The sequence below is a fragment of the Polyodon spathula genome, chromosome 30, assembly GCF_017654505.1.
Source record: "Polyodon spathula isolate WHYD16114869_AA chromosome 30, ASM1765450v1, whole genome shotgun sequence".
Lineage (NCBI taxonomy): Eukaryota > Metazoa > Chordata > Actinopteri > Acipenseriformes > Polyodontidae > Polyodon > Polyodon spathula.
The window spans coordinates 1245762-1266105 of NC_054563.1; the positions used below are offsets into that span (position 1 = coordinate 1245762).

Genomic DNA, 20344 nt, shown 5'->3' on the forward strand with positions numbered 1-20344 from the left:
TCTTTCCCATTTACATTATCAATGCAAATTATATAAGGTTCTGCAGCAAGCTAGTCCAATCTCATCTCAAACATCAGCTGATTGGGGCGTCACTGTTGGCAAGTGAACAAGAGGAAAACAAAGGCGAACACAATAGCATCTGGCAATGTTTCCATTTTGTAATTAAACACGTTTTTGCTTTGTTATGTTATGTTGGTCCCTTATGCTCCGAGTCGCACCTGAAGATCAGCGAAGGCTGCACTGTTGGCAGTTCCTAGAAGTCTACAATCAGGATCAGCGAGGGACTTTAGTTGCTCTGCTCCCTGCCTTTGGAACTCCTTCCTGAGTCAGATCAGGAACGCTGGCACTGTCAATATTCATACTTCATCATGACCAGGTGTGGAAGTAAAACTGTTCAAAGTAAAGAAAGTTAATTGAACCAGCAGTGTAGATGGGCTGGAACCCGCATAACAGGGAGGCTAAGTCACATGACTCACCTGTCCCACACACCTGTCTGATTCAGTCAGCAGTCCTCTTGATGCAATGAAAAGAGCATTAGGAACTTCTGTTACAAACTGCTTCTTAGAGAAGGCCACAAATGCTTTAGAAGACGACAGCAACAGTGGAATCCTCTCATCTTTGCCAAAACTTGTCTCAGGCATCATCGTACTACCACTGAGACACAGACAAGATGGAGAAAGACACTGCGGAAATGAGATAAATGCATTAGCTATTTAAATTCAGCATACAAATACAATGTGAATTCTTATAACAGTTCTTGTTTAAGAGAATCTGTATGTTAGTGGTGTTCTGGTCCCTTCAGATTTAGGACTACACCGCTGAACTGCAGTTTCTTCCCATCCTAATTCATTAATTGAAATTGTAATGGAGTCAACGCTGACAAAAGATCAAAACAGAAAGCTTGGCCTTGCTTCTGTGAAAGCCTTCTGACCTATTAGTAAACACCTTTTGACTGTGGGTGCAAGCTGTCAACTGCCAATCAGCACCCATTCAGACAAATCGAGTGTGACAGGGCTTCCCAGCCACAAAGCCAGGGGTGTGGTGGCATCTCTCTGGTCTTTGATGCTGATAATGTGCATTCAGAAACATACCATTGTCTCCACACAAGAGGTGGGCACTTGCGAAAAGGGGGGAAAGACAGAAGTGAGGCAAAGGTGAGAGGTTAGGGATTTACCAAGTGGAATAGGAATGGGAGAACGGTTTGAGCCACAGCTCTCTAGGGAGGACTTGAGTGAGAAATGTAGTGAAAGAGAAGAGGAATAGTGTTGAGAGATTGAGTGAAATCATACATTGTGGCTCCTTGTTCTTCATTTGAATCCACTACCACTATCCTCTATCCGCCTTGTTCACCTTGTTGCTTGTGATACTCCTGGTGAAATGCACCACAAGACACCTAATAAAAAACTTCCAGACATCTCCGACTCAAAACGTGGGCCAACCTGATATTAGGTGGTGGGTTTTAACAAAGTGTTCACATGGACCGGTGACCCTAATTACCTTTCTGCTGGAGCGGATGAAATGGTTCTTGTGTAAGAGAGCACTCTGTGGATGAGGACTAGATTAGATGAGCAGATCTAAATATCACTGCTCTGTGGATTAATCCTGATGAGTTTGACTTCTGAAATATCTCAAGGTTTGAGTTAGGATCTCCGATGGTTCAGATCATTAAAAAAAACACAAACAAACAAAAAAAAAAACATTTCTAATATATGGTTTGAAAAGCTCAATATAAGCAATTTAGTCCTATTGGTGCCACTAATGCACACTCAGGCTCTTGTTATGTACGGGATATATGGTAATGCCTTGTACCAGCACAGGCAAATCCTCAGAGGCTCACATCACCAGTGTGAGAGTCTATTATCTTCTCCATATAATTGGATGTGACACTTATTGTATTAATATGAACTAATGAGGGCCAGGCAGCATGTGACTGGGTTCCTGGTGCGATGTGATCGCGTGAGTGAACACTGTTTGTGATCTTCATCGCATGTACCTAACCAGAGTGGAGGCCTTGTGAACAGGGCAGTAACATGTACAGATCATGTGTGTTCACATTGCAGTGCATGGTAAGCCACCCATGTGCTGCAGATCTTGCTATATGGGCATGTGCTCCGTGCACGTGGGTGTGCCGCACCACCAGCCGGTGACATCGCTCACTCCCTGCGGGGGGAACTGATTGGTCACGGCCAGTGGGATGCTGTTAGCCTTTGACTCGGGAGGTATTTGCATATGGGAATAAGACATTTGTATGCAGGTGCTGGCTTGCCACCATATTAGTTAGTTATGGACACATTCTGGGCACGTTTGGGGTACTGTGCCTCTCTCTCTTTCTATATTCTACAGCTCATTATAATAAAGAGACCTGGGGCCTATTCATAACATTTAAAGGAATGTATTAAGGAACGTTTGGTCAGGGCTGGTTTTTTAATATGAATTAAATCAAGTTTGCATTTCAAGAAACCTTCTCAAAGACTGGTCAGTCAATAAATTTTGGTGGAAGTAAATCAAAGTGCCAAAACGAACGCTGTGTAAGTGTTTAAACGTGAAACACAAAAAACACTGCAGATAAAAAACAAAAGAAAAAAAACCCTTTCGCTTTGTACAGCTCTTCCATCCAAAAACATTGCACAGCACTGCTCTCAATGAACATACAGTACAGATGGAGAGCTGGGAGAAACCTAGCCCGCTCCAAACCAAACTGTCGGTCAGGCTGGAGTAACACAGGCACAGTAAGCACTGTCTGTGTGTCTCCAGCAGTAGAAACGAGACCAGATTACCTGCACATGAGATAAGAGGCACTTTGCTTCAGCCACCTCTCTTTTACCTGCAGGTGGGTTAAGGTGCAGAAACACAATGCCCCCATTGCTCGGGGGCAGGTGCTGTCAGTAATCTGTCCGGCCTTCGCTGAGCTTCTCTGTTAATGAGAAACCCCAGCGCTCTGACTCACACTCCTGCAAACAGCATGCCCCCCCCACCCCACCCCACCCCACCCCACCTGGTGGTGTGAAGAGCCAGGGAGTCTGGCCAGGAGGTGGAGGAGTTTATAATGAAAGCACAGCGGGTAGGGCTCACCCCACTCACCTGCAGATAGCGGGGGATTGGACTATCGCAACTCAACAATGTTTACCTTGCTGAACCTTTGCCATGCTGTCGTCAGGTAAAAGGTGATATTTTTCCACAGCAGTGCTTGTGAAAGTTTCCACTGGCTGGTGATTGCCTCAGCGGTCTTGTTTGCTCTGGTGTTTTGCAACAGTTTGCGGTGTTAATTATTGACAAACAGTACCTGCGTTTTCAATGCTGCTTTACACAAAGGACCTGAGGTTATTAATGCAAAATAAAAATATCCTCTCCTTTTTACAGTCTGAATAGCTCAGATTCCAACCGAGTCATTAACAGAACCTGGGGGGTCCGTGTCACACACCCAGACAGTATCCAGATCCTGGTACAATGACAAGTGATTTTGAGTTTCGTTCCGAACCTTCCCCAATAGCTTGTACTCCCTTCGGTTTCTACCTCTATCTGATCTCATCACCCACTAGACGCACGTGAAAATGTAGGTTTACTCATTACCTAACAAACTTCATGACTGCCCCTTCGCCTCTTCCAGACTGCACTGCTCCTCATCGTGCAATGCACTGTATTCACCTGACCTGCGCACCACCTTACTGGATCCTCAGCTGAGGCACTGTCCTTGCACTACTGCACTGCTACTATGTCACTGCAGATATAGATTGTTATAATCCTAACTTGTTGCATCTTGTTGCAAATTATTTCATATTGTACTTTAGTAGTAGAATTTGCACTATACTGTATTAAATATTGACCTTACATTGTAAACCTGTACTGCCCTTTAACACCTAAACTGGGACAAAAAAGTGAAAGCAGTCATGCAGGATTGCCAGTTACAGCCAGCCCTATAAAGCAGTGCTCAGGTTTAATCAGGTAAGCAGGTAAATGACATCCACTACAGGTACTAATAAACCAGAGCTGACACTGTCTACAAATACCAGATGATTGCTTCCCATAATAGTGGCTTTACAGCTCTAAAGCACAGACAGGGAGCCGGCTAAATCCTTGCAATTATCAAGCCATTGTAAAGAGCTACTTTATAATGCAATAAATCAAGATGAACCACAGCAAAGGCATGCCTGATTATATCCTTCATTTATCCCCCAGATTGGGTCTCCTCTGTCCCGTGATTAAACATAAAACACTGCATCTGCCAGTTAGCCCTGTGGAAAGGGGGATCATTCCCTGAGTAACAGTCTTTCACATAGAAAGAGGGAAAAAATGATCTATCAACAACCCTTTGATCCAGCTCGTGTTTTTGATATGCTTATCGCTGATCCTAATGGGTTATATATATATATATATATATATATATATATATATATATATATATATATATATATATATATATATATATATATATTTTCAGAACACAATATCTTTGAAAAATGCCCTTGTTTTTTGTTCAATAGAAATCTGTTTCGGATGGATGAAAGGGCTCCATTGTTTTGTAGTCCAGACCTACCCCATGGAGAGTTCTTGGGTTGTTTTTTTCTTTTTTTTTTTTTTTTTAATACAAGTGAAATGCTTGTGCACATACTCCTTTCAGGCACTTGGTGGCACTGTTGAGTCGTGTTTCAGTTTAAACTGTCCAAATGTCTGTAAAGTGAAGTTGTCAACTGGAACCGAGCTATTCAGAATTTCTACTAAATTGAGACAACAAGAACAGGTGCTGAACGGCAGGGGCAATGTTTACATTTTTTTTTTTTTTTTCCCCAGCTTGCTCACTGCGTTGGATGTATGTGGTGAATTTCTTTTAACGCGTGTTATTACTCAATACAGTATACCTGCTTGTATTAACAGAATTGTACATTATGTCTGTATTTTTGAAAAACATCCTCGAAGACTAAATTCTACTGTACTGACTACTTGATGCTCTTCTTACTGTACTTTCTGGAGAGGAAACAAAGATCAACGTGGCTTAGCAATCTAATTACCTCGTTAACAGCACCAGTGGGGATATCTTTGAATGTTTTTTCACTTTTACTGTAATAAACAATGAAACGGTATTACCAAACTAATGAATCACAGAAATAAACAATCAAATAAAAATAAACTAGGGTGTCTAGTAATAAAGTTCTTTATTAAGAAAAGCTGTGCCCCATCCCGTCCCCGTCCCGTCCCGTCCCCCATCCCCCCTCCCGGGTCCTGTCTTGAGTGTACAAAGGGCTAAGTTCTTTGTACATGCACAGTTTTAATCACGGCATTGCTAACACCCATCTGCATTACAAAATACACCCTGCCCTGCATCCAGCTGGCTCGCAGCCAGAGCGCAATACTGCTTTACAAATTAATAACAGTGTGCCAGAATAATCAAATGCAAACACTGTAGTTACATGCTGACACCCACAGTATCTCTCGTTTGAAACGTGTCTTATGCAACTCGGCTACAGTTGTCATTGTTTAAAAGGGTTTAGTCAGAAGACGCGGGGCGTATAATCCACACTTCAATTGAACTGGGTTACAGTGGGCAACTGCTAACTAATTAATCGCAATGATTCCTGGACAAGGGCCAGACACTGTGTACAGTACGAAGTGTTCGCTGCAGTGTAACGAGGATGAGACCTTACCTCTCAAAAGAAGCGCAGCATACAGGGCGCGATTTAATTGCTGAAAAGCGTGGCGGATATTAATACCGCCGTTATTTAAAACACTAAAAAGAGAAAAACAACATCTCCAATAGTTCTTTAGCGTATGATTTTTTTTTCTCGAAAATTAACTAGAATGGTAGATTGTGTGGTGATGTACCTCTGTTGTTGTGTATCCCATTCGCTAGGGACTGGTACCACGCATCTCCAGGCGGGTAACACACCTGTTAGTGTTAGCAGCACTGCAGTACTCAGAACAAATGCATATTGTTTTTGTGATTTTGCAAACAAGCATAGAGGTAAAATAAATAAATAAATAAATAATCTACAAATGTCACTGTCATTAGAAATCAATATGAAATAGTGTTTGTATTTCTCTCTCTATATAACTGTAATTTAAATTAATAACATGCTATAAATAACCTTGATATTGTTCATGCTTATTATCTGTAAGCATTATACCACAATGATTGTATGTGTGCTGCACGGAGATAGACACCAGTATTTCAGGACTAGAAACACGTAGCAACGCCGAGGAGGGCAAATTAACAGCGCGGTGGACAAATTAACGCCGAGGAGGGCAAATTAACGCCGAGGAGGGCAAATTAACGCCGAGGAGGGCAAATTAACGGCGCTTCAATCCCTTACACCTGCCTGCTGGGACACCTCCCGGGACCATCTGAACCACCCCGCTACAACAGGGGGGTCACTGACACGCGGGCTCTGTAAGGTTGCATTTAGAAGCTAAAAACAAACACGTTCACATGTATACAATTAATATAAAAATAAGATCAATTACATTCCGTTTAATGAAGGGGTTTATACCAACAAACAAACTGCTAATACATATGTGGGCTCACCCCCACGTTGATCTGAAAGTAGAACTGTCCGTGAGGAGCGCAGCTAGCCGAGTTTAGTCGCACAAAAGTATGGGGAGGTTTGTAAAATTATGAGGTCAGCTTAACAAAAACGAGGAATGCTCTGTTTTCGGTGTTTAAAAGATTCCGTAAGCAATAGTAACTAACCATTCTGAACAGTTCTTGTTCTTTTTCCCCCACACTTACATTACCCTTTCGCGTATCACCTGACCGGTGCCGCCCCCCCTCCCGCAGTTTCCAGTGGTTCGTCCCAAAGCTGATATACAGGGAGCACACGTGTGTGAAGATGGAGGGAGAGTGTAGTAGTTGGGTGTTGCCGAGCTGCTTTGTAGTACCGAGAGCGGGTTACGTGATGGGAGAAACTGTTAAAGTTCCTGTTAAAAACTTCATCTGCTCTTTCGAGGACTGTGATGCGACGTTTAACAAGTCGTGGAAGCTGCAGGCACACCTCTGCAAGCACACCGGGGAGGTAAGCGTGGCGCGGACTCCGGCATGTGGGCTCTGTGACTCGAGATATTAACTACGAGTCTTGTTTTTTTACTCTCCTCTGTTACACAAATATTCCAGTCACTAGGAAACCTGTGCAGTAAAAACCCACGCAACAAAACACCATCCAGTCACTGGTTAGCCCTGTTGTCTCTGCAGCCAATGCTAGTACGAATAAGGAAATGGGAGGGAGGTGAGTTGCAGGGTCCTCGCCACTCAACTTCCCCCCTGAGGGGGGGGAAGGGGGGAAGGGGGGAAAGGGGAAGGGGGCCCTTCTCGCATCGTAGGTCCTGGCTGTAAACCACGTCCCCCGTCCCGCCCCTTTTGCATTAAGTTCTATAAGGAATAAATATCGGCACAGTAAACGAGTACTAATTTATCTTACTGCTTCAAACCGTGTTCTAAATTGAAGTGCTGTAGAAATACGTTTGATAAAACTGCATTCTTAAAATAGTTGGTTTTATAATTGAGCTTACTGAAAACAAAAATAAATGAAAAGTCATGTAAGTTTAATCTTACTGTTAGAGCTTGTTCGTTCCTATCGAGAAGTTGCTGTGTGGTATAACGTGTGTTGTTTCCAATCTCCACTGGTTCCCAGCACACACCATCCCTGTTTGTAAGCAACCTCAATGAATTCACCTGGCAGATTCAAGCTGCCTACTGTCAAACTGGCAGATACCAGACTGATATATGGACTGCCATTTGTGCCAAAATTATCCTGCCATTAATTTGTCATTTCATGAATTTGTCAGTTTGTCTGTAAATTTGTCAATTCATAGAGTATTTAATTCATCTAAATGAACTTGTCAATTCATTAATATGAAAGGCTGTACAGACCTGCAAATTTCCCATCAACCAGAGGAACTTGCAACTGTCAGTCTTGCACTGTGCTGAAAACACTGCAACCTTTCTAGCCAATGGGAGCACATGCTAATTAACCAATGAAAATCCAGCCTCACTTAATTGCTTCAGCCAATAATATTGGTGTATTAGAAGGGGTGTTTGTTTCACAAGATGGTAGACTAAGCTGATTTCAATGGAGCATTGTGGTATATAGAGTGTTCAGCAAAAACAAGTGAAGAATATAAACTAGTCTTGTGTTGCCTTCAGTGTTAAAGTGGTGTTAAGGGATGTGGGGTTGTATTAGCCAGATTTAACATGGCAACATGCATGCGTGCGCATGGTACCCCCAACCCCTTGAAATAAGAACAATGCAGTAGGTTTTTTTTGTTTGTTTTAGAAACCCTTTGTGTGTGAGCGTGAAGGCTGTGGTAAAGGCTTTTCTAGAAACTTCCACCTTGCCAGACACCAGCTGTCACACAGCGGAGACAAACCTTTTCAGTAAGTAGTGCTGGGCTGTGAGGTGCCTTAATGCAATGTAGGAGACTGGGTTGCTGTGCTGAAAACACTGGCCAGGTCTGAGGAGCAGAGATGGGACTCTTGTGTTGCAACAGCAGCCTCAGGGAGAGGTCTTAAATTGGAGACATCTGCAGCTGATTGTAAGTTTGGGTTCAATTCCTGTCTTTCAATTCCCGTTCCCTTTTAATCAATTCCACCACACTGATCAATTGCAATTGGCGGTATTCTGTTAATGAGCTTCTCACAGTGGCAACAAATTACTTCCACTGAAATCGCTTTAGTCAATTAAATCTGCTTTAATTGAAAACAGTAGAACCGTTCTTTCAAATTTGGGAGGAGATTATTGTACTTGACCCTGAGCCTGCCTGTGCTCGTTACACTGTCCATGCATCCCCTGTGAAACGCGTGTCCGTGACCCTGGGAGAAACCCAGTCAGGTGGCCTGTAGTACTCTGCCACTGTTCAATCATGACAGTGTTGGCTGTTTTAAATTCTTGTTGCACCTTGTGTTTTGATTTCTTTCAGATGTGAAAGTGATGGATGTAAAGACATGTTCACTACCAAAGCCAACTTGAAAAAGCATATAATTCGCAAGCACGAGAACCAGAACAAGTTGTATGTGGTAAGCTTTTCTTTACAAAGACTCGCACCATTGAGTGTTGCGTCCAAATCCATGTGTGCTAACAATGTCTAATCTGCGGCTGGGTGTCTGCTTTTCTAGTGTTTGGTCACTGCAACAGCATCTGGGTGTTGAATACCTAGCAACAGGTAGGTCTTGCAGTTCAGCTCTGTACCCATCTCCCTTGTCAGGCAGATGTAAGGGTATTTATTCTGAGAATAGTTGATCAAATCGAAGTGTTGATTTGGCTGTGACTACATTAAAATCTCAATGCAAACATTAATAAAGCTTTGAATGTCAAGGTGAAATGTCTGCTTCAGATGCTCCCTCCTGAGGAATAAGGTTTCTGACTGACTGAGTGCACTAGATGACTGTTTTAATTGAATTGTTTGCAACCTGGCCCAGGTGTGGTTCACAGCTTACTGTGAATTAACTTTGCTCCCTTGCAGTGCGTGCACAGTGGCTGTGGAAAGTCTTTCAAGAAGAATAACCAACTTAAAATCCACGAGTATGAACACACCAACCTCCTACCTTTCAAGTGAGTATGAATACCGAGAAGCCCTTGTTCTCTTAACCAGTTTCTTTAGAGGGTTGTGTCCACTCTACAAAGCAAGCCCATGGTTCCTTTATGCTGGATGTGTTGCAATATAGGTACTCCTGCAGATATTCTAGGAGGTTCAAATGTACCATCTGAGCAACCCAATTGGGTCATAGTAATGCCAGGGTTGAGACTTAATTCATTTTTCAAATTGGCTTCCCATTCCTTTTTAATCAATTACAGTTCTGAGTAATTAAAAATGGAATGAGTCTTCAGGCTGTAGATCAGGGGTCTCCAACCCTGGTCCTGGAGAGCCCCAATCCTGCAGGATTTATAGGTGGTGTGGCTTATTTGTTTATTTTTTTTACATCAATGGTTAAAGATGTGGAACTCATGTTAATCTTGTCTAATGAAGATAATTGGTTGAGTTGACAGCTTGGTTGAAACAAAAACCAGAAGACCCTGCAGCTCTCCAGGAGATTGAATTGGTTCAATGAAACAATGTAGAACAGGGTGGAACAAAGACCAGGCGTGGAATGTCCCCCCCCCCCCCCCCCCTCCCCCAAAAAAAGTCATTCTTGTTCCATTGTTCATTCTCTCTTGCGCAGGTGTAACTTTGAAGGCTGTGAGAAGCGTTTCCCAGTGCCCAGCAAACTGAAACGTCATGAGAAGGTGCATGAAGGTGAAGTGTGATCTGTATACTGAGCTCTCAATCGAACACTACTGCCACATCAAACAAAACAATCCCGTTCAGTTTCTTTCTGAATTCTGCTTTAAAACCAGCCAACTCGCGTGTTTGTGCCCACAGGTTATCCTTGCAAAAAAGAAGGCTGTTCATTTGTTGGAAAAACCTGGACAGAGTATCTTAAACACCACAGTCATGACCACCAAGGTAAACAAGACTGATCAAGATGGGTGCCAGTGTTGCTGAATCAAGACCTGCTGCCTCAGCTGGTTTTGTGATAAGCCTGTATTGAAGCTGAGGAGTTTCGGTGCATCTTTCCAGTGTGTCCCCTCCAGTCACTGTGGGTTACGTTTCCTGTCAATTTTATAATGCATATGTGTGTGTGTTCAGAGTTGTGGCAGGGTAACCTCTCGATCTCCATAGACTTAACACAAACTGTTGTTCATAAATAAATATTTGTATTGGTTCATTTTGTTGGTTTTTAATTAATTGATCACAAGTTGTTAATCAGTGAAAGGTGCTGAGTGGTACGTTGTGCTCGGGTAGAGCGTGCTACTGTATAGTCTAGTTAATACAAGGGTTCAATTCCTTTTGAAGGAATTGGAATTAGAATTGATGTTTGAGACTAATTTGAGAATTGTTCAGCTGCTTTAAATCTGAAGCCAATTTAATTGACTTATTTCCTTTGAAGACACTTGTGTTGCCACTGTGAGAAGCTCATTTTAACAGAATACTGCCAATTGCAATTTAGCTCAGTGATGTGTTGGAATGGGAATTAACCCTAACCCGGATTCGCACTAGCCATGTACTAACTTGCCCAAGCTTTGTGCTAATGGGGTCTGAATTCTCTAGTGTGGAGTTCAGTTTAGTAACCAGTGTACCTCAGGCAGACATTGGGCCCGCTGTGTATGATTGGGAACTGGTTCCAGAACGCTGCTTTGTTTTCCTGCTCTTGTGTAGATGTGTTCCTGTGTGACCAGTGCAACAAGAAGTTCAAGAAAGCCTGGTTTCTCAAACAGCACCAGAAGGTTCACCTGCCTGAAAGAGTTGTGCTCAAGTGCCCGAGAGAGGGCTGCGACCGGACCTACACCACTTCCTTCAACCTGCAGAACCACATCCTGTCCTTTCATGAAGAGAAGCGCCCCTTTAAATGCGAGCGATCTGACTGCCAGAAATCCTTCGCCATGAAAGTGAGTACTGTGAACGAGTACACTGAAGAGGGCACTAGCTGAAACTGTCTGCTTCCCTTGGTTTCTCTTAGTTTTATGTTCATTTTGTATTTTAGAAGTATGCAAGTGCTTTTTTAAAATTGCCTGCTGTCCCTGAATCGTTGAATGACTTGTCTTGAAAAAAGCTTGTTTTGTAAATTCTGACTGAAGTGCAAGACACGATGTTGATTTTTTGACTTATTTTTAATTTGATGTTGCACAAAGGTATATTTTGGTGAACAAATCCTATCCAGCACCAGTCTAGTGATTTTGGTGTAAGATACCGTCCCTTCAAAATGTGTAAATTCTCATGCTGTGTTTCGTAGCAAAGTCTGGACCGTCATGCTGTCGCACATGATCCTCAAAAACAAAAGCTCAAGGTAAGCAGCAATTCACTTTTTTTTTTTTTTTTGAGGGAGGTTGGAGTGTTTCCTGCCATCCTGACCTTTATTTATTTAAACCCACTATGGCCATGTGATAAATGGTATATTTTGATGCACAGAAGTTTTATCAAAGTTGTTGACTTCTGTGTGGTTGATGCAAGGTAACTCCATATTCATGGAATGGTCCACTACCACCTCTTTTAGCAGACCCTGATTTTAGCATTCGTCTAACTGGTGGTAATCTGGGTCTGTCAAAGTAATTTGTGGGTCTGAGTAATCTGTCCATTTCAAACCTGTTGTGAAAGATTGGCTTAATGCTTTTGGGATTACCAGTCTACCACCTTTTATATAAGATTGCTCTAAACTTCTGCTTCCTGTGTCTCTTAGAAGCGTCCACGTCCCAAACGGAGCCTTGCCTCTCGACTCAGTGGATACAAACCCTCCAAGAGAGGTCAGCCTGAATCCAACTCCAACACAATGACGAAGATGCTAGAGAAAACCAACCTCTCAGAGCAGAGCCTCTAGCCCTCTACACAAAGGACTGCTGTTTAAATAAACAAAACTTTAAGTTGTATGCAAATCACTTTATTTTTAGTTTCTTCTTGTTTTATTAAACCTCACTGATGCAGAACTTTGGTTTGTGTGTTTTCTGGGTTCACAACATCCCTGGCTTCCTGTCGGGGTCCTTTGCTTTCCTGCTCCTTCTGTTTCAGCTGCTTTTTGTACTCGTTCAGTTCTTTTTCAGACAAGTGCCTGAGAATACCCATGGCTGCTCTTCCATCCTTGATTGCCTTTGGTTTTGTCACAAATGTAGCCAGGTCAGGCATGCTCTGAACAATCTCTTCCAACACTCCTTCCTGCATTGAAAGAAAAGGTACAAGGGATGTGAGCTGCAGGAATACAACGAACTCTGGGTTCAGAACTACCTTCAATTCTATACGTGCTCCTCCCTCAAAGTACAGCACAACTGTGGCTACATTTTGTCACCTATAATTTTAGATATTTTCTTCGAACACCATGTAATCAAAGAAACTACACAATGATATTGCAAAATTGTACTGGAAACAGTAATACTCTGGTATTTCATGTTAGATGTTGCGTTTTTCAAGAAGTATATGGTAAACTATAAAGTGTTATGTAATTTGATTGTATTATCATACTACTATTCAACAGATTTCACTTGCCTTTATGAAGCAAAATGAATTGGTTCTAAAGGTGTTTTTTTTCCTTACCATCTTCTCCACTGAAGCAGAACCCTTCCGCACAGTTAAACGAACGTGGTGCCGCTTCTCGATCCACTGCTGGATTTGTTTAACTTTGGTCTCTAGGTCATGTTTAGCGATATCTGAAGAAAACGTCAGCTCTTTTACTTGGGTGGGCCCTGCATGTAAGATAACATTAGAAATGCAGAAAAACAATCAACATGACTTTTGCTCGTAAGGTAGACCGCATTACTTCTAGTTGCATGTGTCCATGCAAAATGTATTCATGCTGGGGCACGTGTTTCTGAAGATACAGGATGGTATGGACTGCTTAGTTGTACCTACTAGCTCTAAAGTCAGGGGCTTCAACTAAATGGTACATTGTTTCCTACTTGTTTTATAATAAGTATAAAAGTAAATAGCTTTGAGATTCTAGCCCTTGATCTTTAAGAACCCAAACTGGTGCAGTTCCAGCATCCTCGAGAACTTGTACAGTCTGCTTCTGCCCAACTTTACAATGGGTGGATTGAAGCTAACAGACATCAAGTAACCTGCCCGAACAAACAAGGTAATCAGGAAAGGGTTGAGTTTCAAAAGCGCAGGATGACAACTAGCACCCAGTTTGAACAGTCTCACACACACAAATTAGCTGGCACTGCTGACTCTGCAGCCCGTCCCTGGGCCGAGAGTACAGCGAATGTACCCCGCACCCCCCAGAACACACCTGCTTTTTCCTTCTGTTTCTCCCTGAGTTTCAGCTGCTCCTGGTGAATCTGCTTCCCGCTCATGAGTCTGTATACTGGCGGATCTGCATTCTCCCTCAGGGGCACCAGCTTCAGCCCACGCTCGTCCAGCATTCGGAGGACGCCTGCTCTGTGCATGCTGCCCAAGTTCTCTCCATCTTCGTTTATCACCTGTATTATACGGTGGTGGATTTTCCTCCCCACACTTCCTATTGTCTTTCTGGCTCTGGGGTCCTGCTTCTTCTTTTTACCCTCTGGTCCCCCCTCATCATCATCATCCTCTGTGGTGAGCGGGCGCGTACCTGTACGCACAACCCAAGATCCTTCATTCGGGCAAGGTAAAACAAGCCTCAGCTTGTTAACAGCTGCCTTCCTGTAAGTGTGAATCGACAATGTGCTGAGGGGCCTGGGGACACAGAAAAAGCCTGGGAGCCTGGATTCATTTCTCAGCCCTTGGCATACCACTCTCCTCAAGCAGCCAGCAGCCATCCTGAAAGCGGTAGAAAACACACAGCACTCACAACAACTTCCCACGCCAGTCAGCGATATCTTTTTTTTTTTTTTTTTAATCAAACAGCGGGAACGCAGAGTCACTATGTGGACTGAAACCTGGTTTCAGGAGGCTAGGCTTCAAGCTACCTGCTACAGAGATGCAATACGATATTACTATTGCAGAGCAGGTTCACCCCTTCAGGGTTTACTACGAGCTTGATTAGCCACTGTGCATAGGTAACAAGCGCAGGCGTGTCTCATTAAACTCATAGGAAAATACGACTACTATAGGGTTAGTGTTGTTAAACTTTGTCTTACATTTAGCAAACATTAACTACGGGTGCATGCACATTTCACATGACTGATTCCAGTGACTGATTTACATCTTGTAAAACAAATACCTGCACTATAAAATGAAGCTTTTCAAATACGTTTTTGGTCAGTCAGCAGAGGAAAAATAAAAATAACCACACTACCTTATACGTGAGGCCTTACAGCCTGGGATTAAAGTTATGTAAGCTACCCGAGTCGCTCTACTGTTGTGTATTTTTAATCGTGTCGGCTTGTATATTTTACATAATTAAAAATAAAATCTTGTGGCTCAGTTGTTTGAACTTGCTCAAGTAAATAACACTCACCTTAGCAATTTGAAATCGAGTAGGTAAACGCAGCACGTCTGTCTGTATGCAGCAGACCAGTACGCGAGACAGCGGTTCCTGTGCACCAGGCTCGGGTACTGCAATTTATAACATTGACTTTTGTTCAGATTTTATATCTAGCGATTCCATTTAAAAACAATCGCTGGATTGCGTTTATTGTGAATCTGAAAAGCAGTCTCCGCCACGCTAAGGTTGTTCTGAACGTTGCTAGGGGGCGAATCTCTGTGGGTTTTTTGTTTGTTTGTTTGTTTTTTTTAAGCACGTCGCACAATGATGATTACACAACCCCCTGATAACAGTACGAGCGGTGCAAGGACTCTGCCATCGTCGTGTTAGAGGGCTGTACAGGGTTACAATGCAATTTTCATATTTAAACACAGTGTAGTTTACAGTAAGTGTAAGTAACACAACTAAAATACAATGTGAACTAGCACCATAATTCGAGCACAAGTTAGCTAGACAGGATACAATGAACAGTACTGCAATAGATGCCCGATATGAACTGGTTATCAATACTGTATAGTACTATGATATCAGTGTTTCCTATTGGATGAACAGAGGATTTCTAACGAGAGTTTAAACTTGTACCAGCCCCTCTTCCTATCGGAGGTCCTGTACCTCAGAGGTGGTAACTCCAGGATGAATGATGGGTGAATGAGTTTTTGCTTGTTAAGTTGGAGACAACTGTATATTTATATGTAACCTTTAATAGAGTAGGTGTCAGTACCAGTTTGTAGTAGGTCATGTCTGATATGTTATTGTAACACATGACAATGTTTAATCAAATTTGGCCAAGCACTTCAGAAGATATTACCCAGTGTTGGAAATATGACTCCTATTGCATAGCGGTTTCACCCATTCCAGGTTTTACTATGAGCTTGATTAGCCACAGTGCACCTATATAAGTAACAAACTAAGGTGTGTCTTATTAACTCATTGTGAAAGCAGGAATGGATCAAAGTGCTATGCAATGGGAGTCTTATTCCTATCTCTGTTACCTTGGGGCAGTGCAATCAGATGAGTGGTTCTTGAGATACAGGTGGGATGTAAGTATGGGTGGGGCACCACGATGAGGATGCCACATGGATGAAAATTGGGGCAAGCAGAATATTGGGGTCTACTGTGTCTGGGTCGCCTAACACTCTGCCCTGTCTCTGTCATGAATCTAGAAGAGGTCCCAGGTGGAGTGGGGAGGCATAGGAAGTCCACACAGACTTCATAAACAACAAGCTCATGTGAACCAGCACAGAGAGAAGGGAGAGGAGAGACCAAGGTAACAATGAACAATCATCCTTAACTTGAAACACTCAATCTTCAGATTTTCAGTATCATGTTAATTATAGCATTGCTAGTCTTATAGCTGTGCCATACTAAGTAATACATAAGATAAACTGCAGCATGATGACCGTATGCAATTATTCAGTTACATTTATTTACAAGCTTTCTTTTGGCATTTAAAAAAAAATCTGCTATAAAGTATAGCGGCGCCATAATTAATATTTAATCCAAGGATTAGTTCTGAAATTAGATCAAAGTTTCAAAGAGTAGTCTGAGTGTATTTTGTGTTGTTTTTTATTGGCTGTGCATTTGGAATTGTGTTGTACACACTGCAGGTAAAGAACAAGGCTGTGTGCTAATATTTGTTTCTTCTTGTGTTGAGTGGGTCTTGATATAGGTAAGTTATCCAGTAAAATATCTAGTTGTACTAAAAAAAATAAATTGGTTATTAAATTAGATGGGTTGGTTAAAATATAGACAAAGGCCTTTGAAGGTTTGACATCACAGGACTAGACATCAAAGCTGGGAGAACACAGGAACCGAAGAAGGGCTGAAGTGTGGAAGGGGAAAGATTTTTACCATTTAAAAAGGACAATCCTTTCCTATAGATGTATGTGCTGTCATCGCTAAGTTGTCAAGTAGAAGCTATATTGCTCCATAGAGGAGTATTCAGCAGACAAACAACTCAGACGAGCTGTCAGCAGCCAAGTGAAGCACGATAGGACAGTCACTGCTCATCTGAAAATAATGAAACTTGACACCCTTTAGAGAGTCACAAGACTTCTGATAATGGTGCTTTTTTCCTGTGAGATATGAATGGCTTGGCAAATAGTCTTTCAGCTATCCCTGTGAGCCCTGTTGAGTTATCAGCAGTCAGGTACAGAAAGGGCTTTCAGCTCGCTTTAGAGCTTTAAAGAAACTCAGCTTTTATTTTTAAAAGCAAAAGTACAAAAATAAGAAAACAAAACAAGGTAGGTTTATTTTGGTTCCATTCTACCGAGAGACAATGAATAATTCATGCAGCTGTATTACCTCAAAGACTTGGAATCAGTTTTACAATTAGTTTAACACAATGGGCTCTTCTAAAGATTGCAGCAGACGTTCAGTCGGAGACTAAAAGAAGGGAGTGGGAATCCGTTTAGGGACTCGGCTAATTACATTTCAATTTAATATCGCTGATAAAGAAAATGCTACACAAGGCTCTCTTGCAGGAGCGTATCACTCCTTTTTATTTCTTTTATTGCTGACTGTTTTACCAGCTACAAAGACATGGCAATGCAGATCTGTTAAAGACCGGCCGTGACCTTAGTGAAGCTGAGTGAGAGCTCCTTTTGGAAACAGTAAATCCAGAGATTTTACAGTCAGCTGAACAGCAATGGATTCATTTGTTTAACGTCCTTTTGCACAAAGAGAATTAATCTTCACTTTCGTGAATGGCTTGAACCCTCTCGTGTTAGAGGGCGGGCAGTCACTATTGCAGCTTGCCCCGTTAGGGTGCACACAGTTTACTGTCACCTGCTTGCTGCCACAGGTGCTGCCCCCCCTAGTCTGTGGCGGGCATGCCTGCATTGTACAGCCTTGGCCTGGCCACTGTGTGGAACGGAGAAGGCTTTTCTAACGATTAGCTCCTTTCAGTATTGCAGCTACAGGAAGTGGCAGGGTCACTGCAGGTTAGGTTTCTCTGAAATCAAGTAAAGTCGATGCGCTTTAACTGGAGCAGGGACTGGTTTTGTTGTGGTGGAGAACGCAGGCTGCTTGGTGGCGGAGGGTCCTCCTTTTTAACCGCAGCTTGTGAAGTTAATGAGTTAACACTTTTGACAGCCCGCTTTGGAATAAGAGCATTGTGCTTTTCCAAATGAGACGGTACTAAGAGGTGCTACTTAAGAAAAGCATCATGGCGCTCAAGCTGCACATGGCTTTAAATGAAGATGATTACAAGCCAGAACTCAAATATCTGCATGAGAGAACTTGGCAGTGCTGAGACTTGAAGCTGGAATTGGGAGTTTGTCTCAGTTTGGAACCTCTGCACTCATTTTAGATTTCGTAGCTTTTTCTGATGGTGAGGGTGGGGGTTGGCAATTAAAAAATTCAACACTCAAATCCAATTACAACTGTAGCTTTGTCATGGCTGCGAGCGTCTGTGTGTGTGTTATATTGGCTTTCCGCCTCTGTTCGTTCCCTTCTACTTGTGCCAATATTCCCCCGTCCCTCCACACTACAGTCCTATAGAAAGGTTCTCCATACAGTATTTTAACACTATAGGAAGATGCAGCGTAGTTCAGTGTGACTGCCACAGTAGTTGGAATTACAGCAGTGTGCATATTTATCATAACACCCCATTGCTTCTGCAGTGCAGCAGTGTGCACATTTATTACAACACCCCATTGCTTCTGCAGTTCAGCAGTGTGCACATTTATTACAACACCCCATTGCTTCTGCAGTGCAGCAGTGTGCACATTTAATACAACACCCCATTGCTTCTGCAGTGCAGCAGTGTGCACATTTATTACAACACCCCATTGCTTCTGCAGTTCAGCAGTGTGCACATTTATCACAACACCCCATTGCTTCTGCAGTGCAGCAGTGTGCACATTTATCACAACACCCCATTGCTTCTGCAGTGCAGCAGTGTGCACATTTATTACAACACCCCATTGCTTCTGCAGTTCAGCAGTGTGCACATTTATTACAACACCCCATTGCTTCTGCAGTTCAGCAGTGTGCACATTTATTACAACACCCCATTGCTTCTGCAGTTCAGCAGTGTGCACATTTATCACAACACCCCATTGCTTCTGCAGTGCAGCAGTGTGCACATTTATCACAACACCCCATTGCTTCTGCAGTTCAGCAGTGTGCACATTTATTACAGCACACCCCATTGCTTCTGCAGTTCAGCAGTGTGCACATTTATCACAACACCCCACTGCTTCTGCAGTTTTGATTTGTTGTGCATATTTAATTAAGCCAATGGAACTGAAAATTGTCAAAATAGCAAATTAATGATTGTCTAATTTAGTTGACCACTTTAATTGGCCACACATGCAATTAATTAAAAATAATAAGAGAAAAAGCACATGAGATTTTTTAGAAGTTGTTTAAGATGCCTAATTAAAGCACAAAGTGGTCTAACATTTTCACACGAGTGCCTGTTGTTTCTATATCACTGATTACTAAGCAGAAATTGTAATCCCCCCCAAGAGGTTGTCATGCAGGTAGGTATATAAAGGATATCAATGACAAATCTTGAGATGTTCTAATAAATGTGCACACTACTGTATGTATTGTTTCCTGCAGTTTTTAAAAAAAATATATATTCTCAATGAATCAATAAATGAAAAAAAAGAAATCATAAAAAGAATGCCACCTGTTTCCTCCTTTTGGAAAAGGGACATTCTGGTAGAGCACAATAAACGAGACTTCCCTGCTTTATTACTGATCCTTCCAGCCTGTTGATGCCTGCTCGGTTGTCAGGGGTTTCTCATTGTGAATGCCTGGAGCAGAGCCGCAGTCAGCAGCAGTACAGAGCTGCGCCACACTGATCCAGGGGCTCCTCTGTGTGTCTGTGCGTGTGCGCGTGTGTGTGTGTGTGTGTGTGTGTGTGTGTGTGTGTGCGTCTGTGTGTGTCTGTATGTGTCTGTGTGTGTGAATTGCCAGTCGGTGTTCAGGGAGCAGCAGGGAGGAAAGTTGCAGTTTGTAGAATGGTAGTTAGAAAGTCTTTCCTTTTTAATAAGAAAGCTGTGGCAGGTGGATCTCTATCCACGGTTCACTGGATCTAAAAAGAGAGAGAGAAAGCTTTCCATAAAGAGCATTCATGTTATAAATGAAGCTTCGCAACTCCCAATTAGCCGCCTGGATGTGACCTTGGGGGCCTCCACATTGAGATTTACCATCCGAACAAAAAAGGTGAGTTCCCCTCCGAGATGCCTAGCTTCGCAGTGGCTGGTGTTTTCAAAACAGGAACAATTGCTTCGTTCATAAAATGATACAGATTGCTTTTTGTGTGTGTGTGTGTGTAATATTCTGCCCTATTGCGAATGCAGAAATAATTATGATGGTGTTTTCAAAAGGCTTCGTGCTCAGTGTGTGCGCAGCAGTTAGTTGCAAAACAATATGTGTCACTTTCCTGGGCTGCTCTGCATGCACAGAAAGGAGGAC

The 20344-nt window shown here is 42.6% G+C and overlaps 2 protein-coding genes across 2 annotated transcripts; one reads left to right on the plus strand and one right to left on the minus strand.

The window, feature by feature from the left end:
* The first annotated feature begins 6797 nt into the window (after positions 1–6797).
* gtf3ab (general transcription factor IIIA, b) lies at positions 6798–12429 on the plus strand. Its single transcript, XM_041233167.1, has 9 exons — positions 6798–7004; positions 8262–8362; positions 8905–9001; positions 9448–9536; positions 10145–10218; positions 10345–10428; positions 11182–11411; positions 11756–11809; positions 12200–12429. The coding sequence occupies exons 1-9, from the start codon at positions 6822–6824 to the stop codon at positions 12335–12337; spliced, it is 1050 nt and encodes a 349-aa protein (XP_041089101.1). The 5' UTR covers positions 6798–6821; the 3' UTR covers positions 12338–12429.
* Positions 12382–15178, minus strand: mtif3 (mitochondrial translational initiation factor 3). The gene is made up of 4 exons (XM_041233168.1): positions 14888–15178; positions 13739–14247; positions 13045–13193; positions 12382–12669 (listed from the first exon to the last, which is right to left on the minus strand). The coding sequence occupies exons 2-4, from the start codon at positions 14244–14246 to the stop codon at positions 12430–12432; spliced, it is 897 nt and encodes a 298-aa protein (XP_041089102.1). The 5' UTR covers position 14247; positions 14888–15178; the 3' UTR covers positions 12382–12429.
* Positions 15179–20344: the final 5166 nt, after the last annotated feature.